Source organism: Dermochelys coriacea, chromosome 5 (genome assembly GCF_009764565.3).
Source record: "Dermochelys coriacea isolate rDerCor1 chromosome 5, rDerCor1.pri.v4, whole genome shotgun sequence".
NCBI lineage: Eukaryota > Metazoa > Chordata > Testudines > Dermochelyidae > Dermochelys > Dermochelys coriacea.
In genome coordinates this window covers 71,138,959-71,161,357 of record NC_050072.1, presented here as the reverse complement: position 1 = coordinate 71,161,357, position 22,399 = coordinate 71,138,959, and the positions used below count along the sequence as shown (strand labels likewise).

Sequence of the window (22,399 nt, the reverse complement as noted above, 5' to 3'; positions counted from 1 at the left end):
CCATGTGGTTTAAAATGGAAAAGACCAAAAAGTGTTAAGATAAGAAATTTCTCCAATTCAGGTTATCCATCTTTAAGACATGCAAGCACAGCCATTTTATGTGCAGAACTATAGTGAAGGTAACACATGAGCAGCATGATTCTTGCAAGAATGCTTGCTGTGTAAAAAACAAATACTCAAAAAACAGTTATCGGTAGCAAGATATATAACCTTAAACATTCAACAATTCTCAGCTGCCACTAATATACCTCTTATAAAGAGCCATACCAAAGGGGAGCTCATGTTAATGGCTTTTGTCAGGACACATCCCAACTCTTCTTGATTCAGAGTAAAAAACTGAAAAGTTCATTATTGTTTCAGTGTTACTACTCATAGGAAAACTAGCTTACATTAATTTCCATCATTTCCAGTAACAAGGGCAAAAATTTTACACATTGTGTGTTAAGGGACTATGCTCTGAAATACTCAGATACACATAGTTAAGTAGGCTGAGTATCATCAATAAATTTGCAAATAGACACTTGATCCCAACTCCTGACAAAAATCCCACTGAAATAAACTAAAGGCAATTCATATCAGAGGATTAATTATCCTTTAAAAGTACAATAATACATAATGTGCCTACAATGCTCACAGTTAATGATGTGCAAGTTTCACCCTTCCTTGTGACACTCACTGAAAAAAACCCAAACTACCTCTGAATGACAAGAGTTTTAATGATGAAAGGCGCCGGTGTGGACAGAGCTCTCTCCTGGTGACAAAGAGCGGCTACACTGTGCACCTTACAACGGTACAGCTGTTGCGTCACAGCCGCACCATTGTAAGGTAAGCTGTGTAGACATAGCCCAAGATAGGGTTCATATGTGACACAGACATATCCCACACTGTCACAGTCCGGTCTTTGGAATCCATCAATGCCAGTCCCAAATTAACCAGAGGAACAAAAAGCATGAGTATTCCCCCAGGAACTGACATCACTCCTCTACAATGTTCTCTAGCTCAAGGGGAGAAAAACAAGAGCTGGGAGTTAAAACTACTTCTCTTATGTGGCAGAGCATCAATTGCTCTTGTGCAAAGGAATCTCTGAGATGCCTGTCCATCTTAAACATACGTAAAAATATACAGAAATATTAACTATAGGTGCCTTTATAATGCAAACTATAGTTAAGATTAGGTTCTAATTTACAATCTAATCTCCCTTTTGCTGTTGCTCATAACTATAAAAATTGTTTAGACTGAAATTTGTCTGATTTTAGAGCTTAGACATGAACTTAAGTAGAGAAAAATCCCAGCAGCCATATAACTTATGAAAACATAAAAAATTTCTCTAAATTCTGATAATAAATTTTGTGCTTGACATTTTAAACTAAAAACTTCACATGTGGCTGGTTACATAGTTCTTACTGTGATTTATATTTCAAACCAAGTTTAAAGAAAATTGTTATAAAGATTATCAAATGTTGCCAAACTGTGGCTTTGGTGAACTGCAAGTAGGGCAGAGTTTCAAAGATGATTACCTTCCACTCCAAACTGTTTTGCCACCAGTCCGCAGGATTTCAGTTTTGGAGAGCAGAGAAAGCAATAGCATTCTAGGTGAACATAAATGCTACAATGTGGCCGCAGGAGGAGGAGCTGTCTTGGAAACAGCCTTTATGTGTTCTAGAGAGATCATTTATGCCTTGATTTATACCAAGGGACCAAGCCAGTCCACAAGAACTTGCAGCCAGGCATTTTATGCTTGCAATGGGCTGCCCTGCTAAAGTAGCAGCTTTAGCTAGTGCCAAATGCTTTCAAATGGTCTTCAAGGACAGATCTAAGTAAAACACATTACAATAGTCCAGACTGGGAGCGAGAAAGACATGAATAACTATGGTGAAGTTCATATCTGAAAGGAACAACTAGAGGCTAGCTGAAGATATTCCTGAGTCACTGCTATCATCTGGGAGTCCAAGAGCACCAATGGGTCTAGAAAGGCCAAAACTGAGTCATTGTAAGAGTGACTCTGCAAAACACTTTCTCCCCTGGCCTGACTGTTCTAATTTTTTACCTTCATAGTGCACCGCAAGGCTCATTCATTTTGGTTGAGGGAAGGTATTTTAAGGGATGTTTGGTGGCTGGGAAAGTGTTTCCTGAGTAATTTAAAATTTGTGAATTGGGTTTGCTGGGCAAATCATACTTGCATTTCTAATATATTTATTTATTTAAAGTTTACTAGTACCTAGACCCACTGGAGAGGTATTTTAAGGAACTTGAAGAAAAGGGCCTCCAAGGAGCAGTCCTAGAATTGGGTAAGATAGTAGCCTAGGAGAAGGGTACTTGGAAATCCCTACACCTCTAGAGGGAAGAGGGTTGGAGAAACAGCTGAAGAGGCTGGAGTTCACATTCTGCATTGAATAACCTAAGATGACCTCAGGAGAGAAGAACCACTTTTTTCCAGACAGAGAGATGGAGCTGCCCAGCTAAGAGGAGGGGAAAAAGAGAGTATATGTTAATTTGTCTTGTGTCAGCCCTGAGAAGGGGGTTTTGTTGCCTGATCCTGGTCTCACCGGGGTCTTCTGGGACTGGACACTGCAGAGGGAGACTGACCCTTGATATATAGTAAAGGTTATTAGCATTTCAAGAAGCATCATGAGTAATTAGCTTGGATTCCTATCTGCTTCTTTGAAACAATACGTCTCACTTGTTAGAGGGAATTTTTTATTTATTTATTTATTTTTGTAAATACTGGGTTAAAAAGGTAGACTGAACTCGCAGATATCTATTAATGATATATAGGCCAATACTCTACATCTCGGTAAATACTTGGTTTACTGTGTCAATGAATGAAACTGAGTGTTTAATTTTTTTTAAACGAAATATATGACTAGTGTTTAGAAAAAAGTAAATGGAGCTAAAAAGGAAAACCAAAACTTCAGTAGAACTGTACAGAAACTCCTAGTAATGTAAATCAAAATCCACTGAGAAAAAAAGTCAAATACCAAGTTCTCTAGTTAAATTCTTATTTGTAAACAGAAGAACAGCATATCTTTTTATATGTAATAGACATGTAGATGGTAAATTACCTGCACAGTTTCAACCAGGCTTGCTGAATAAAAAGGCATTGCTACCACATAGGTCAGGCTGCAGGAATTAATAAAAAGGTTAATATTTTGTTTATGAATTGTATTACTAAAATATCAATATTCTCAGACATAGGATACATTGAGTCATTGTAATCTTCATATTTATACAGTTATGAAGCCATGTCCAAGAGCACTAGTTATCAGATACTAAACTATAATTGAATTTCTAAATCAATTTTAAGTAGGTCAAAATAAAGTTCAGTCAGAATTCCGCAAGTAATCAAGTTCTTGATAATATAAAATTTTAGCCCTTTGTGGCCAATTCAGAAGTTAACAAGTTGTACAGAAATCAAAATTGAATCACTAGGGCTCTGATCCCTTAAATCAGTGGGGCTCTATGTGGGTGAACACAACTGAGCACACAGAACAACTTGCAGGATCAGAGACTAAAACAGATTATATTATATAATTAAGGTAATTTGAAATTGTATCTGCTAAGGGCCACAAATAACCATAAGACATGGATCAGACTAGGAACTTTAAAAAGGAATAATTAAATTCTTACAATGTTCTGTGTGTATTTCTTATGGTACACCTACACTGCAAACAACTTTCAGTGGCATGTATAGTACATACACTATATGCCCCTGTCCCCAACAGTTATACATAACATTGTAGAAGGTGAGGCACTGCTTGTGCAAGTAGAGTAAGGACATGACCGAACCCTGTGGATATGTACCTAGGTATATACCCTACTCACCCAAGCAGTGCCTCCCTGTCCTGCTGTCTCCACCGCAACGAAAGACTCTGGCAGTAGGGACAAGCTCCAGCAGCTCCCCCCACCAGAGCTTTTCATTGACACACAGCATTACACAGCAGTGTGGATGCAGACTGCTTTTTAATGTTGTGTGTAGCTACACATACCCTACATGCCACTGCCAGTGGTGTGCAGTGAAGATGTAGCCTTTCACAGCTTATTTGGGACCATCCACACACAATCTGAATTTCTCATTTGCAGCTAAGAGCACCTTTTCAAAATCCATAAAACTATCATCATCCTGTCAAATCTCAAAGGAACACAGCCTCCTTGCAGATTGAATGCCACCTGGACTGATCTCTATCTAGGTCCTTAAAGTAGTTGGCTGAATAGTCAGTTTATGTACGTCATTGGTGATCTTATTACACCACTGAAACTTTTGGCAAACACATGCTTGCTGGCTCTGAAGTGGCATTCTTTGGTCTTCTATCCTAAGAACATATGTTTATATATACACATCTTATCATAAGAGTACTATCAGTTTTAAGCAAGAGCCACACTTACCTTTTCAGTAGAAGGTGTCCTCCTATTTGTCTGAGGCTCCATTTATGTGAAAGTTCCCTAAAAGTTAAAGCAGAATTTACCTGTAAAATCCAAAGACAGAAAACCCCAAGCATTTATTTTACCACTCTAACAGAATTTTAAAACATCAGTTTGATAATTAGGGTCTACACATGTCCTCCACTACAGCTAATGGAAAGATCATGCTTAGCTTGTATAAATTATATTTTTTAAATTAGATATTTTGATTGGTTAGGACTGCTGGATATTCTAATAGGAAAATAAGTGATGTGCATTTATCTGTTGGTAGCTCAATATGTACTAAATTGTTACACAATCATTACTGTATGGAAAATTGCAACATTCTGAAGCAAATTTGGTTTTGTTTCTGTATTTCTATGTGAACAGTGACTTTTAGACACCAGTCTTCCTTTACTACCCTAGAATTACTGAAAATTGGCTAGCTACATTTGAAATGCTTGTTCTATTTCTTGAGGTTACATTTGTCTAGTTTTCATTCTTCTCCTAGAACGCTATTATATTCTCATACACTTTACTAGCTCTGAAGTGCTAATTTACTTCAGATATTTCAACTATCTAACAGACAAAGTCTCAGGCCTGCAGCTGTGTAGTAATTCCGCAAACGCTAAGAAACACAAATTATTCAGATTTGGACCCGTTTTAATTATTTCCTGCTTTTTCATGCAAAACCTGAATTGACCTCTAAAATGAGTATATTCTAAATGCATACTTCAAAACATGGTTAGTTAACATCAACTATAGTCTATTAAACTGATAATATATCACAACATTAATTAGGGATGGCACCAGACAGCAGTAAATTTGCTAAACAATCTCAAAATTACTTAAGGTTAAAGAGGTTCCAATTTGATGTGTCAGACATACTGGACTGTCAAGTTTGTATTTTTGCTGCTGGAAAATAATAAGACTTTAAATTACATTCAGCTTCATTCTTGTCAAAGAATCACACTCAGCAGCATGACAGCAACTCTACTCTAAGATATTAGACTATGTTACTGTACTGAGCATGCTATTATATGGAGCAGAGATTCGTCTGACAAGAGTGGCTAACAACGAGAGTGGAAACTGCCCATTACCAGAAGTCTGAGGAAGATTCTACACATTTTGTAGAAAGATAAAACAATAAATGCACAAGTAAGCAAGCCAACGGAGCAGGACATGCTAGGAAATATCATCAAAGAAAGACTACTCAGGTGGTTGGGACATGTATACCAGATGGGAGACATGCTAAGCAACCATTGAACTGGGAACCTGAAAGAGGAAAGAGTAAGCAAGGAACGCCAAGGAAGAACTGGCAGAAGACAGTAACAGAAGATATAGAATGCATTGGCATCACCTGGGAAGAAGTGAGCAACTGTAAAGAATGGGCGACCTGGACTGTCCAATGTGTCAGCTGCACGCCACTGTGCACGTGCAGAATTCACATTTCCTGCAGATCATAGAATCATAGAATATCAGGGTTGGAAGGGACCCCAGAAGGTCATCTAGTCCAACCCCCTGCTCAAAGCAGGACCAAGTCCCAGTTAAATCATCCTAGCCAGGGCTTTGTCAAGCCTGACCTTAAAAACCTCTAAGGAAGGAGATTCTACCACCTCCCTAGGTAACGCATTCCAGTGTTTCACCACCCTCTTAGTGAAAAAGTTTTTCCTAATATCCAATCTAAACCTCCCCCATTGCAACTTGAGACCATTACTCCTCGTTCTGTCATCTGCTACCATTGAGAACAGTCTAGAGCCATCCTCTTTGAAACCCCCTTTCAGGTAGTTGAAAGCAGCTATCAAATCCCCCCTCATTCTTCTCTTCTGCAGACTAAACAATCCCAGCTCCCTCAGCCTCTCCTCGTAAGTCATGTGCTCTAGACCCCTAATCATTTTTGTTGCCCTTCGCTGTACTCTTTCCAATTTATCCACATCCTTCTTGTAGTGTGGGGCCCAAAACTGGACACAGTACTCCAGATGAGGCCTCACCAGTGTCGAATAGAGGGGAACGATCACGTCCCTCGATCTGCTCGCTATGCCCCTACTTATACATCCCAAAATGCCATTGGCCTTCTTGGCAACAAGGGCACACTGCTGACTCATATCCAGCTTCTCGTCCACTGTCACCCCTAGGTCCTTTTCCGCAGAACTGCTGCCGAGCCATTCGGTCCCTAGTCTGTAGCGGTGCATTGGATTCTTCCATCCTAAGTGCAGGACCCTGCACTTATCCTTATTGAACCTCATTAGATTTTTTTGGCCCAATCTTCCAATTTGTCTAGGTCCTTCTGTATCCTATCCCTCCCCTCCAGCGTATCTACCACTCCTCCCAGTTTAGTATCATCCGCAAATTTGCTGAGAGTGCAATCCACACCATCCTCCAGATCATTTATGAAGATATTGAACAAAACGGGCCCCAGGACCGACCCCTGGGGCACTCCACTTGACACCGGCTGCCAACTAGACATGGAGCCATTGATCACTACCCGTTGAGCCCGACAATCTAGCCAGCTTTCTACCCACCTTATAGTGCATTCATCCAGCCCATACTTCCTTAACTTGCTGACAAGAATGCTGTGGGAGACCGTGTCAAAAGCTTTGCTAAAGTCAAGAAATAATACATCCACTGCTTTCCCTTCATCCACAGAACCAGTAATCTCATCATAAAAGGCGATTAGATTAGTCAGGCATGACCTTCCCTTGGTGAATCCATGCTGACTGTTCCTGATCACTTTCCTCTCCTCTAAGTGCTTCAGGATTGATTCTTTGAGGACCTGCTCCATGATTTTTCCAGGGACTGAGGTGAGGCTGACCGGCCTGTAGTTCCCAGGATCCTCCTTCTTCCCTTTTTTAAAGATGGGCACTACATTAGCCTTTTTCCAGTCATCCGGGACTTCCCCCGTTCGCCACGAGTTTTCAAAGATAATGGCCAAGGGCTCTGCAATCACAGCCGCCAATTCCCTCAGCACTCTCGGATGCAATTCGTCCGGCCCCATGGACTTGTGCACGTCCAGCTTTTCTAAATAGTCCCTAACCACCTCTATCTCTACAGAGGGCTGGCCATCTCTTCCCCATTTTGTGATGCCCAGCACAGCAGTCTGGGAGCTGACCTTGCTAGTGAAAACAGAGGCAAAAAAAGCATTGAGTACATTAGCTTTTTCCACATCCTCTGTCACTAGCTTGCCTCCCTCATTCAGTAAGGGGCCCACACTTTCCTTGGCTTTCTTCTTGTTGCCAACATACCTGAAGAAACCCTTCTTGTTACTCTTGACATCTCTTGCTAGCTGCAGCTCCAGGTGCGATTTGGCCCTCCTGATATCTTTCCTACATGCCCGAGCAATATTTTTATAATATAGAGTATATATATTATATATTTTTATATAGATAATAAGATAGAGCCATCCCTTGGGTAGGGTGAATCGGGATGACTGCCCCAGACCCCGTACTTTGGGGGGCCCCCGTGCTTTGAAAAAAATCGGGACTGTCCCAATATTTAGCCCTCCGTCCCGTGTCCCGAATGATGTATGATCGGAACGCCATTTATCCTGATATTCAGGTGAGGAGCCAGGCAGGGAGGTGAGGTGGGAGGGTGAGCAGGTGAACAGGGAGGTGGGTGAGGAGGAGGGTGGATTGGCGGAAGGGGGGTGCACCAGGTGGAAGGTGAGGAGACTAGTGGGGAGGTGAGCAGTAGGCAGATGGCGAGAAGGAGAGCAGTGGGCAGACGGGTGGGGGTCATGGTGGTGGTGAGGAAGCAAGAGGTGACCAAGATGGATGGATGGTGAGGAGACTAGCACAGAGGCTGATTTGTCTCAGGCCCTGCACCCCCCTGGGGATGGTACTGCCTGCAGATTTTATTTTTCTCTGGAGAAAATACATTCTGCTGGAAAAAGAAAAGGAGTACTTGTGGCACCTTAGAGACTAACAAATTTATTAGAGCATAAGCTTTCGTGAGCTACAGCTCACTTCATCGGATGCATTTGGTGGAAAAAACAGAGGGGAGATTTATATACACACACACAGAGAACATGAAACAATGGGTTTATCATACACACTGTAAGGAGAGTGATCACTTAAGATAAGCCATCACCAACAGCAGGGGGGGGGGAAGGAGGAAAACCTTTCATGGTGACAAGCAGGTAGGCTAATTCCAGCAGTTAACAAGAATATCAGAGGAACAGTGGGGGGTGGGGTTGGAGGGAGAAATACCATGGGGAAATAGTTTTACTTTGTGTAATGACTCATCCATTCCCAGTCTCTATTCAAGTCTAAGTTAATTGTATCCAGTTTGCAAATTAATTCCAATTCAGCAGTCTCTCGTTGGAGTCTGTTTTTGAAGCATCATCAAGGATCTACAACCTATCCTGAAGGACGAGCCATCGCTCTCTCAGATCTTGGGAGACAGACCAGTCCTTGCTTACAGACAGCCCCCCAATCTGAAGCAAATACTCACCAGCAACCACACACCACACAACAGAACCACTAACCCAGGAACCTATCCTTGCAACAAAGCCCGTTGCCAACTCTGTCCACATATCTATTCAGGGGATACCATCATAGGGCCTAATCACATCAGCCACACTATCAGAGGCTCGTTCACCTGCGCATCTACCAATGTGATATATGCCATCATGTGCCAGCAATGCCCCTCTGCCATGTACATTGGCCAAACTGGACAGTCTCTACGTAAAAGAATGAATGGACACAAATCAGACGTCAAGAATTATAACATTCAAAAACCAGTTGGAGAACACTTCAATCTCTCTGGTCACTCGATCACAGACCTAAGAGTGGCTATACTTCAACAAAAAAGCTTCAAAAACAGACTCCAACGAGAGACTGCTGAATTGGAATTAATTTGCAAACTGGATACAATTAACTTAGGCTTGAATAGAGACTGGGAATGGATGAGTCATTACACAAAGTAAAACTATTTCCCCATGGTATTTCTCCCTCCCACCCCACCCCCCACTGTTCCTCTGATATTCTTGTTAACTGCTGGAATTAGCCTACCTTGCTTGTCACCATGAAAGGTTTTCCTCCTTCCCCCCCCTGCTGTTGGTGATGGCTTATCTTAAGTGATCACTCTCCTTACAGTGTGTATGATAAACCCATTGTTTCATGTTCTCTGTGTGTGTGTATATAAATCTCTCCTCTGTTTTTTCCACCAAATGCATCCGATGAAGTGAGCTGTAGCTCACGAAAGCTTATGCTCTAATAAATTTGTTAGTCTCTAAGGTGCCACAAGTACTCCTTTTCTTTTTGCGAATACAGACTAACAGGGCTGCTACTCTGAATTCTGCTGGAAAGGCTCTGCAGTTTCAGCTTTTGCTCACCAGGGGCTGCTATGGTGTCAGAACAGAGGCAGCAGGCTCACCGCTTACTGGCCCTAGAAGTCAGCAACCGATAGGGAGAGAGCAGAGGCTGTGTTCCTCACAGCACCCTGCCTGTGGGGCCAGGGGAGGAGGCATGGGATATGCGTCGGGGTGGGGAAGGACAGACAGAGCAGGGTATATGGGGCTGCTGGGGGGAGGGGTGTCACCAACACTGGGGTTCAGAAGGGCTAGCAGGCGAGCTGGGGGTGAATGAGAATGGGGGTGCAGGACACCTTGGGATGGGGGCAGAGTGGGGGTGCAAGAACACACTGGGGATGGGGGGAGGAGGAGTTGCTGAGTTGGGGTGCAGGGTCACATGGGGATGGGGGCAGATGGGCCTGATTGGGAGAGGCTAGGGGTTAGCCAGGGTCTGCATGAGGGAGGCTCCCCAGCTCCCTAACAATCCCCCGCTCCCCAGATATGTTCCATACTTTTCTCATCCACACCCAACAACCCTTCAGGTTCACTCCGAGGCTCTTCCCAACAATAACTTCCCTCTCCCTCAGCTCCTCTGTTATTTTGGATTCTCCCAAGCCTTTGCACTGCTTCTGAGGAGGGTAGTACGTTTCTATGTCACAGTTTAAATGAATTGATACTTAAACTTCCATATTAATATGCCTACTAAGGAATCTATTTGGCAAAAAAACATTTCCTAAATTTTTTTGTTGTCTGTATTGTTACAGACATACCCTGCTGACAGGCATTTTGAAATAAAATTACCAAAATAATTGAAACTGGCATGATTACATTGTGTTATTTTGACCCATTTATCTCAATGAGATGCTCTGACCTGAAAGAGAATATATCCAGTGGAGATAAATAGAGCCTGAAAAAATAGTTCTAAGATGTGTGAACTGCTCCATTCATGCTGATGCGTGTTCCTTCCCCACTATCCACAGTGCTGGAGAGATTCTGATGTTTATCAAGCATATCCATTCTCAGCAGCATGTTCTTTGTGCATGCTCTGAGCATGTCTACACTTAAAACACTACCTACACAAATGGCAGGGCTTCTCCCATCAGTGCAGGTACTCCATCTCCTCGAGAAATGGTAGCTAGGTTTAGAATTCTACTGTCCAACTAGCACGGTCTACACTGGGAATTAAGTCAGTATAGCTACACCTCTCAGAGGTGTGGATTTTTCATACCCTGAAAGATGTGGCAATTCTGATGCAAGTTCCTAGTATAGACTAAGCCTTGTACTCTGAGGACGCCTGTTCCAAGCTCCCTACTGAGAGGCTCAGGGATTCCCCATATCTTTGCTCACAACTGAGTGGGAAGAAGATCTCAGACACCCTCAGAAAGGCAAGTGCCCTATGAATCTGGCTCACATGGGGGAGGAGGGTCAGACCCCATAGAATGCCAGGGCCCCCCAGATCCCAGCACACATACAGGAGGCAGTGAGCAGAGCTCAAATATCCCTAGGTGTGCAGAGATCCCCAGATCACATGAACATAAGAACGGCCATACTGGGTCAGACCAAAGGTCCATCTAGCCCAGTATTCTGTCTTCCAACACTGGCCAATGCCAGGTGCTTCAGAGAGATTGAACAGAACAGGTAATCATCAAGTAATCCATCCCATTACCCATTCTCAGCTTCTGGCAAACAGAGGCTAGGGACACAGTTCCTGCCCATCTTGGCTAACAGCCATTGATGGATCTATCCTCCATGAATTTATCTAGTTCTTTTTTGAACCCTGTTATATCTTGTCCTTCACAACATCCTCTGGCAAAGAGCTCCACAGGTTGACTGTGCATTGTATGAAGAAATATTTGTTTTAAACCTGCTGCCTATTAATTTCATTTGGTGACTCAGTTCTTGTGTTTTGAGAAGTAAATAACACTTCCTTATTTACTTTCTCCACACCAGTCATGATTTTACAGAAGGGATTAGGACTTGGTGTTCAGACACCACTAGAAAGGCAAGCACCCTCCAGAACCTGGCTCGAGGGTGGGCAGGGAAGGGGTCACACTCCCGAAGACTGGCAGGGTCCTATATCCTGACACATACATGGGGACAGGAATGCGGCTCGGACACCGTGAGTGGCAGGGACCCCCAAATTCAAACTCACGAAGATGGGTAGAGAGAGGTGCTCAGATACCCCAGAAAACACCCCCCCACCTCAGGGAACCTGGCTTACATGAAGGGGGGGCAGGAAAGAAGGGTCACACTCGTGTAGATCAGCTAGGACTCTGGATCATGGAACATACAAAGAATGGGAATGTGCAGCTGACAAGTGCTCCTGCCCCTATTCTTTCCCCACTCCACCCCAACACTCATCCCCTTGTCCCCCTTCCCAGTTTCCCGCCCCCTCACTTGCCCTAGTCCGGCTCCCCTCCCCATCACATGATCTCCCAACCCTTTTTAAAAAACCATAGATTTTAAATCCAGACAGCTTGTATCTAAGAGCTGGCTGAGGAGCTTACTGGATCGTTAATGCTGATTTTCAATGCGTCTTGAAACACCATCAAAGTTCCAGAAGAATGGAAGAAAGCTAACGTTGTGCCAATATTTAAAAAGCGTCAATAGGATGACAGATAATTCTAGGCTTGTCAGTCTGACATCAATCCCAGGCAAGATAATGGAGCAGCTGATACAGGACTCAATAAAAAAATTAGAGGATAATGTAACTAATGCCAATCAGCATGGGTTCATGGAACACAGAATCTGTCAAACTAACCTGATATATTTTTCTGATGAGATTACAAGTTTGGTTGATAAAGGTAATAGTGTTGTTGTTACAGAAGTCTATTAGGTGTTTGACTTGGTACCGCACAACATTTTGATTAAAAAAACTGGAAAAATTAACATGGCACATATTAAATGGATTAAAAGCTGGCTAACTGATAAGTCTCAAGATGTAACTGTAAACTGGGAAACATCGAGTGGGCATGTTTATAATGGGTCCCATTGGGATCAATTCTTCCCTTACGTTATTTAACATTTTTATTAATGATCTGGGAGAAAACAAAATCATCACTGATAAAATGTGGAGTGTATGGGGGGAGTGGTAAATTACAAAGACAGGACACTGACACAGCAATCTGAATTGTTTGGTAGGCTGGGCACAAGCAAACAATGCATGTTTTGATATGGCTAAATGTAAATGTAGACATCTAGGAACAAAGAATGTAGGCCATCCTTAAAGGATGGGGGAGACTCAACTCTGGGAAGCAGGGACTCAGAAAAAGATTTGGGGATCATGGTAGATAATCACTGAACATGAGCTCCTAGTGTGACAATAAGGCCAAAATGGCTAATGCGAACACTGAATGTGTAAATAGGGGAATCTTGAGTAGGAGTAGAGAAGTTACTTTACCTCTGTATTTGGCACTAGTGCAACAGCTGATGGAATAGTGTGTCCAGTTCTGGTGTCCACATATCAAGAAGGATGTTGATAAAATTGCATATGGTTCAGAGAAGAGCCACAAGAATGATTCAGGGGTTCGCAAACTTTTTTTTGCTGGGACTCCCTTTGAAAATATTTCAGGCTGTGACAACCCCCCTCAAAAAGTGACAAGCTCCCTATATCATACCATCCTTACTTCTGCACTGCTGCTAGCAGTGGCGCTGCCTTCAGAGCTGAGCACCTGGCCAGCAGTCACCGTTCTTGTGATTCCCTTACTATCAGGGGTGAAAGTAACTTAAAGGACTTACTGGTACGCAGGCCGGGATCCGGAGCAGGGGAGTGAAGCCTCAACCAGAAGGGGTGGGGCAATTAAATCCCCACACCCTTTAAACTGCGATTTAAAGGGCCCAGGGCTGCAGTAGAGGTGGTTGGGAGTCCCGGGCCCTTTAAATCACTGCCGAAGCCCCATGGTAGCGGTAGCTATGGCAATGGCCAGAAGCCCCGAGGCTCTGGTGGCAATTAAAAGGGCTAGGGGCTCTGGCCGCTGCCCGGAGTAGAGGACCCTTTTAAATTGCCGGCCTGGGGAAGCTGCCCCTGGCAGTGTGGTTGGCTGTGTACCGGCTCTTGCTGGTACACCAGACCGGACCGACTTACTTTCACCTCTGCCTACAATAATCTTGTGACACCCTTTTGGGTTGGGACCCCTAGTTTGAGAAACACTGGATTAAAGGATTAGAAAACATTGCTCAAAGTGTCAGACTTAAGAAGCTCAATCTATTTAGTTTAACAAAGAGAAGGATTAGTGGTGGTGATTGGTCCAGAAGTACCTACAAGGGGAGCAAATATTTGAGAATGGGCTCTTCAGTATTGCAGAGAAAGGTGTAACACGATCCAATGGCTGGAAGATCCAGCCCGTGGGACAGTCCTGCCCAGCCCCTGAGCTCCTGGCCCAGGAGGCTGGCCCCCGGCCCCTCCCGTGCTGTTCCTCCTCCCCCGCAGCCTCACCTCGCCGTGCCACCGATGCAATGCTCTGGGCAGCGTGGCGGCAGAGCCTGGCCTGACCCAGTGCTGTGTGGTTACCTGTCCTGGTGCAGCCGCGCTGCCAGCCACCGGTGCTCCAGGCAGCGCGATAAGGGGACAGGGAGAGGAGTTTGGATAGAGGGCAGGGGAGTTCAGGGGGTAGTCGGGAGCCGGGTTGTGGATAGGGGTTGGAGCGGTCAGAGGGCGGGGAACAGAGGGTGGGGCAGTCAGGAAGGAGAGGAGGGGTTAGATGGGTCAGCGGGGGGCAGTCAGGGGCGGGGATTCCAGGAGTGGTCAGGGGACAGGGAGGGTGGATGGGGCAGGGGTGCCGGGGGGGCAGCCAGAAAGGAGAGCTGGGGGTTGGATAGGGTGGCCGGGGAGCAGTTAGGGGTGGGAGGTCCGGGGGCAGTCAGGGGCCCGAGAGCAGAGGGCCATCAGGGAAAAGGGCAGGTTGGATGGGGCAGGAGTCCCAGGGGAGCCGTCGGGGGCGAGAATCAAGGGGGTCTGATAGGGGGCGGGGCCAGGCCATGCCAGGCTGTTTGGGGAGGTACAGCCTCCCCTAACCAGCCCTCCATACGATTTCAGAAACCCGATGAAGCGCTCAGGCCAGAAAGTTTGCTGCCCCCCCCTTGCCCAAGCTAGACAGATAAAGACCTGGTCTACAGTACAAAATTAATTTGATCTAATTTACGTCGGCAATACAGCCACTGCAGTAATTACATCGCTTGGGCATGTCTACGCTTTGCTCCTTGTGTCAGCGGTGCGCATCCTTACCAAGAGCGCTTGTATCTATTGTACTGTCTGTGTGGGACATTGAAGGACAGCTCCTGAAAGCCAGTAACAGTCGACATAAGCAACACAATGTCTACACCGACACTGCATTGACCTAATTACATTGACCGTGACTCTACACTGCTCAGAGATGTGGTATTATGATGTTGGCATGACGCAAGATGCCTTGTGTCGACCTAACTCTGTAGCGTAGACCAGGCCTAAATCAGCTTAACTATGTTGCTCAGGGCTGTGAAGAATTCACACCCTTAAGCAGCTAAGCCAACCTGACCCCTAGAGTAGACAGTATTAGGTCAACTGAAGAATTCTTCTGTTGACCTAGCTACCTCCTCTTGGGAGGTGAATTACCAATGCTGAGGGAAGAACCTCTCCCGTCAGTGTAAGTAGTGTCCACACTGAAGTACTACAATGGTAGCGATGCAGCATTTAAAGTACAGATAAGCCCTTACCCTGGAAATAAGGCACACATTTTTAACAGTGAAAGTAATTAACCATTGGAACAGTTTGCCGAAGGGCAAGGTGGACTCTGCATTATTGAGGATTTGAAAATCAAGATTGGATGTTTTTCTAAAAAACATGTTCTGGAAATTATTTTGGGGAAGCTCTCTATCCTCTTATACAGGAGGTGAAACTAGATGATCACAATGGTTCCTTCTGGACTTGGAACCTATGATCCCTTCCCTCTATTTCTCCCTACTCTTCCACCCAAAATCACCTTCCTCTCCAGCAAGCAATTGCTTGTGTAGTTATTTACTTTTTGAAAAATAGCTGTAGTACCTTCAACAAAATAAAAAAAAAAACCCTTTGATAGATGCAGATGGGAGCAATTTGCTTGCTTTGTTTTTTACTTCAGACCTTCTGCTCTGTGTTGGATTTTAACTCTTAAGACGTAGGGTGGTACTCAGATTTGATTACTGTAACATAACCTTACAGCCACCGGGGCCTCCGATGTAGAGTTAGTTTTGCAGATAGTCTCTCTCTCTGCTCAAGTTCAGTGTAATTTATTAGGCATGTGAATAGGTACATGAGCCTTAGCATGCCTAACTGGAGAAGCAAATTTTTTCAAATAATGCTTTTATTTTCCCCAAAGGGCTGGTGGTGACATGCACTCTGTAGGAGTAACCCTTGAGCATTTGAGACCTTGGCACAATGATGTGTGCCCTGGTTTGATCTACACAGTGAGCAAAAAAAATGTTGCCAAGAACGTGTCAACTTTACAAAAAGGTATCTTGCTCTTCCCTCTTCCCCCCTGGGGAATGCATCTCAGGAACCCCTTGGTGTAATGGCCCAAATTTGGATTGCTGACCATACCCTGTGGCCCAGCAAATTTTAAGGTAATATGATTAACCGTATGGATTTTAGAGCATTTAGAACAGACAAGAGCAAAACAGAAAGCTGGTCTTAACCTTAACTACAGAACAGCTGTCATTCTGCTATAAGAGCCATGCTCCATAAAGTGGAAGTTGGCCCCACCCTGTCAATGTGTCTTAACTTTAACAGGGAGTATGTTTTCATGTCCATTGAGTCCTTAGCTTCTCTGCTGAGACTCCCAACACAAGTGTCAATTATGGGGTATTTTTGGTGATGACATTGGGAATTGGATTAAGACCAATATATCAGAAATGGTTTCCGAGCGGCAAGAGACTCCAATTCACTTCTAGCTCTCTGAATCTCACTGCTGGTAAAGTTTGCAGATGACACAAAAGTTGGTGGAGTGGTAAATAAGGACAGGTCAATCATATCAAGTGATCTGGATAGCATCGTAAACTGGGCTCATTCAAGTTAGGGTGGATAAAAAGATTTTTGGAAAAAAGATTTTTTGATTATTTAAATAGATTTATTTAAAAAAAAATAAACCTGTTTAAAATGAAAACCGAATTTAATACTAAATATGGTAAGACCTAAACTACTTATAATTTAGTTGTAAATGTGAAACATATATTGCTCAGAGAAGTTTTTGTTTCCAAAATGTTTAAGGTTTTTTTATTTAATAAAAATACATTTTATATGATATTGTGCGTTTAAATTCCAGTTACCATCCCAATAGTTTGACATAAGCCATGAGCAAAAAGTTGATTATCTAGTAAACAAGCCATATATCGCTCACCATTTGCTAACATACTAAAAAGTACAAATTAATAAGAATCTGAAAATATTAAACTATATAATTGCTTACATAAATTTGTATAGTGACAGTGTACCATTCTAGGTAGCAAAATGATGCACCAAATCTAGTATAAAGGCTCAATTTAGTTGGAAATCAACATGTTTTAATGGCTATATTAACCAACGAGAATGCGCTTTAGAAAATAACTGAAGTACACAAGGTAAGTTGATTAAAATCAAATGATTTAAAATGAGGCTTTCCACTTGGTAATTTAAATCAATCCACTCGACTCAAGTTACTGTATTGAAGAGAACTCAACTTGTGTTTCAGTCTAGCAGACAAAGTTATAACAGGATTAAACATCTGGAAGCTGAAACTAGACATAGTCAGAAACTGCCAATAAGGTGCATGCTTTTAACAGTTCGGGTAATGAACCATTAGAATAATTTAACCAAAGATGTGGCGTATCCCATCACTTGAAGTTTTTACATGACGACTTCCAAAAACCTATCTCAACTAGAAGTTACAGGCATAGTGCAGAAACTACTACGTGAAATTCAACAGCACATATTAAGCACTAAGTCAGACCAGATGATAATAAGGTACCTTCCAGCCTTAGTAATCTATTATCCACCCAATCCAACTTAAATCAGGAATTTAAAAAAAACCCCCGAGACTACTCTAAATTACCCCAAATCAACAACAGATGAGATCCTACCTAGCCAATGTCAACACTAAGGGCTCTTAACATCATGGCTTGCACCTGAAGCATGCTACATGTTGTTATTTAAGCTAGCCTGAAGAAGCTCTAAAATGAGATTGATGGGAACCAAAAATAAATACTCCTAGATTGCCCTGCCTACTGTGTCAAAAAGCTACATTGTCCCCAATTCTCTAATAGACCTTTCAAGGATCTGCCCTTCTTGATTTAACAAGGGCATAATCACTTTCCCTGCATTTTCCAGTAACTTTAACTTTCCCCTGAAGAGCTAGGCTTTATGCACCAACTTAGATCTGGAACCTGAATCTGTGTGAACAAGTCCTCTGCCTTGGCACACATTGACGATATGCTTTTACCCTTTCACTGGTGTCTGTGTATTAAGGGAACTGGTGGAAGTGTATATTCCAACAACCTACTCCACAGGAATAGAGAGACCAGTGTGGTTGAACTATGAACAACATGCAAGAGGCAGTTCTACCTGCAAGCTAGAAGAACTATGCATGAGTGTTGTCACTTCTCTATTAAGCTGACTGGTAGAATGGATCACTGATCTGCATCTTTTATTTCTGTCCACAAAGTAAGAACTCTCATCCAGGGACTCATCTGTCACCTTAAGTACTGCAAACTCCTCCTCTCTGGGTGACCTTACACCCATATTATCCCCCCAATCCATTCAAACAGCAATTAAGATAGTTTTCTTTGCTCATTGTTCTGAAAAGGCCATCATCCCCTTTTCTGTATCCTTCCACTGGCTCTCCACTTCCATTGCATCAGGTTCTAGCTTCTGCCCCCACTTTCAGAGTCCTTTACAACTTTGCCCTTCCTTACTTACCTATTCTCTCATTGTGTTATCATTCCATCTTCTTTCCTCATGACATCACTGTGACCCTAAAAACCCCTCAATGCCAACAGGAAAATAATTCACTATTTGGTAACTAACTCCTGAGAGGCCAGACAAAATCACTACACCCAACACATTGCTTTCATAATATTTATCCAAAGAGGCTCAAGTGAGGTCTCTAATAAAAGCTTATATCATACTGGTCCTCAATCATTGTGAGATGTATGTACGGATAATATTTAAGGAATTGTGTATGTATACTGGAAGGTATGGTTTAAAGTCTGAATCAAAGCAGGGTTGTCAAGCAGGTTTTGACCAAAGGATGTATGTTCACCTGCCTGCCTCGGTTCATATATAAAATAGGCATTGTAAGCCAACTCAATTTACACATGATGTCAATACGAGGATGTGAAAGCAAAATGGAGCTAGCACACCAAAGAATAAACCATGGGGTCATCCTGACTCTGGGGCCAAAAACAGTGAACTTTGGGAATATAAAGAGAAGGCAAAAGGACACTTTTTTGTCCTTCACTGAGGAAGCAAAAAGGACAATGCTTCTTGCATTCATGAAAGAGGGATCCTAGCCATGATGGTTGGAGATGCTGGGAGAATGCTTTAGGTGAGAAGCTACTTTAGACAAGGGTTTAGCCTGTTACAGTTAAGTCTAGACTCTAGGAAGCATGCTATACTTTTTGTTTTATATGTAACAATTTCTGTTTCCATTTTTATCCTTACTCACTCTATCTTAAAATCTTAGCCTTTGATAATAAACTTACGAGCGTTTATAAACTACCGTGAGGATCATTGAGAAAACGCAAGGCGCTGTTGACAGGCCAAAAGGTAGAACCCTTGTACTGATAGTGTTCTGTGTCCAAAGCAAATCTCAGAGAACGCCTGTGGGCAGGGTGTATTGTATTGTAACATGAAAATAAGCACCCTGCAGGTCGAGGGCTGAAAACCAGTCCCCCTGCTCCAGTGCCAGTATTATTGTTGTTAATGTGACCATCCTGAACCTTTGCTTTCTCACAAATTTGTTTAGTCGCCTGAGATCAAGGATAGGTCACCATCCCCCACCTTTTCTTTTGTGTTAAAAAAAGGATGGAGTAAAATCCCTTCCCCCTGTGTTGAGCAGGAACAGTCTCCACTCCGTCAAAAGGGAGATCTTCAACAGTATTATGCATCTCCCATGGGGATGCTGAAGAATTAAACTATGAGGCTTGTCGCATAACAGCTGTAGTGGTGGAGCTGGTGGCCGTGTCAGTAGCGTCTAGTGAGATCTGTAGAACTGTGCGTGAAATCATCTGTCCTTCAGAGATCAGAGATTTAAATTGTTGCCTCTTTCCCTCAGGAATGTTGTTAATAAATTCCATACATTTGCCATAGTTCCTGTGATCGTATTTGGCAAGTAATGCCGCATAATTCGCCACTCTAAATTGAAGCATGAAAGAGTATACTTTGCAGCTGAATAGATCCAACCTCTTACTTTCCTCATTGAAGAGGTGGATTGAAAGTGCCCTGTTGGTTGGCTGCTTTCACTACCAGCAAGTTGGGTGCTGGGCATGTGAAGAGAAATTCCAATCCCTTGGAGGGAATGCAATATTTTCGGTCCGCCCTTTTGCAGGTTCAGGGTATTGTGGCTGGAGTTTGCCACACCGTCTTGGCAGGTTCCATGATAGCCCCATTGATTGGCAATGCTATCTTGGAGGAGGAAGATGTCTGTAAGATATCAGTTAACTCATGTTGAGTTTCTGGCAGTTCCTCCAGAGCAATCTTAAGCTCATTAGCCACTTTTTTGAACAAGTCTTGTAAGTGGGTAAAGTCATCTGCCATGGGTGGTGGTGGAGGCATAATAGCCTTGTCCGGTGAGGAGGATGAATTGTTGTTGGCTGGCAAGGTGTCAGGAGCAGCGTCCTCTTCCTGCTCTGCCATGGGTTCCTCCCGTATGTTCGCTGGTACAGTCTCCAAAGATGGAGGCAGGGATCTGGTCTTTTCCCTTCATAGGGCTGGGGCACCTGTTATGGTGCCTTCTGTAACACTCCCAGGGACTCCAATGTGGCCAGTGACCAGGAAAGGGCATGGGTGGTCCCATGCATGGGTGGCAATACCAAGGTGGCATATCATGAGCATATGTGGACCGTGACTGTAGTAGGTCAAGCAGCAACAAGTGTCCTGATTGGGGCAGAATGGCGATGGGAGAATATCCCTTCAACCTCCTCATCTCTCCGCGGTCAGGGAGACCAACAAATCCTTATAGTGCAGGAAATGGCATGGTGCTGAGAGGGTCGGTGCCAAAGGGCAGGGCACTGATTACATCAGCAGTGTGGTGTGCTGAGTCAGTGCCGATGTAGCTTGAGCTGGCACTGTTGCGCTAGTGGCATTAGTCTGTGGCGCAGAAATAGGAGCGGTTGCTGGTGCCATCTCCTTTGGAACTACCAATGGTGCCATGGTGGAGGGAGGCAGCTTAGAGCCATTAGCCACAGCACCAGAGTGGCAAGTGCCAGCCCTGTCCACCTCACAGATGTGCTGAAGGTGCCCAGTGTGTTGCAGGTGCTGACCTGCAGTGAGGCCAGCATCGATGGAATGATTTGGTCAGTGACCATTTTGTGCTGTCTGCTCTCTATGAGGTGAGAAAGATGGCCTTTTTTGGGGGGGGGGGGGGAGGAACGGAGGGGCTTGGAGGATCTTAGTGGTGAGGGAACCGGTGACCTCTGCCGAGAAGAGGGTTCCTGCCCAGGGTCGGAAGCTGGTCTTTCTGGGGAACATGAAATTCCCCCCAGGCAACAGACACATTAAGTTTGTCCATCTGACACAGGCATCGCCTCTCTGCACATCATGCATCTGTTAAAACCTGGTGAACCAGGCATTTTCTTAAACTACTACTTAAATGTACTATGGATGGAAAACTTTTTTTTTTTTTTTAAAAACAGGGACATAATTCTAACAACTGAAACTTAACTTGTCTAAAAACTATCCTAATTTACTAATTTATTGAACTTATCTATTTGAAAATGAAGGTTTTCAACGGGACTGCTGAGCTCTGTCTCAGGCCAGGGATGATTGAGAAGGAACTGAGGAGTCCGGGTTGCATGTCTCTCTCTCTATTATATATACACACATGAGAGAGAGAGACAGACACACCATTACAGTATTATCTGTTTTCAGCAGCCAGGGAAAAACAGAGCTGGTTGCAAGTAACAGTCAACTCTGCAACTGCAAAAGGAACAATAAAAAAAGGATCTTCATATCGAACAACATTGTCACGTAGGTCACAAAGCAGAAAACTGTAGCTTTTTACCATGATCCTGGAATCACTGTACAATGATAAAAGCGGTTTTCTGCCATAGTTACAGAATCAGGGGTTCTCATCGACCACTTCTAAGTAGAATATGTCACAAGGGAATACATATTATTGGACTACTGTTGCATGCCCTGTGTGTACTGTAGAGTATAAAAGGCTGAAGCTCTCACTTTTATGACCAATTCTACTTCTCACTGGTTTATTACCAACTTAACAGAGGTATCTAACAGTGCTTATATAGAGAAGGGAGAAAGCTGAGAGGAAGGAGGACTCTCCTATTCACAGTGTCTTCATAGCCCGGAATGTTAGTTCAGACCACTACCTTTACTCTTACTAGAGGTAGTGAAATATTTGACCAGATTTTAATGCCCACCTATCATTTTTACAGTGCAAAAATTTGTAACAAAAATAACATGAGCACTTTTCAGAGTAGCAGCCGTGTTAGTCTGTATTCGCAAAAAGAAAAGGAGTACTTGTGGCACCTTAGAGACTAACACATTTA

At 43.5% G+C, this 22,399-nt stretch overlaps 1 protein-coding gene across 1 annotated transcript in view; it reads right to left on the bottom strand.

Annotated features, from left to right (window-relative positions):
* Positions 1-22,399, bottom strand: part of SLC25A46 (solute carrier family 25 member 46) — a 40,554-nt gene that overhangs the window by 6,357 nt on the left and 11,798 nt on the right. Inside the window, exons 6-7 of the mRNA XM_038403089.2 lie at positions 4,384-4,440; positions 3,063-3,120 (exon numbers count right to left, since the gene is read on the bottom strand). Coding sequence (XP_038259017.1) covers positions 3,063-3,120; positions 4,384-4,440 — 115 coding nt within the window. The remainder of the gene's footprint in view (positions 1-3,062; positions 3,121-4,383; positions 4,441-22,399) is intronic.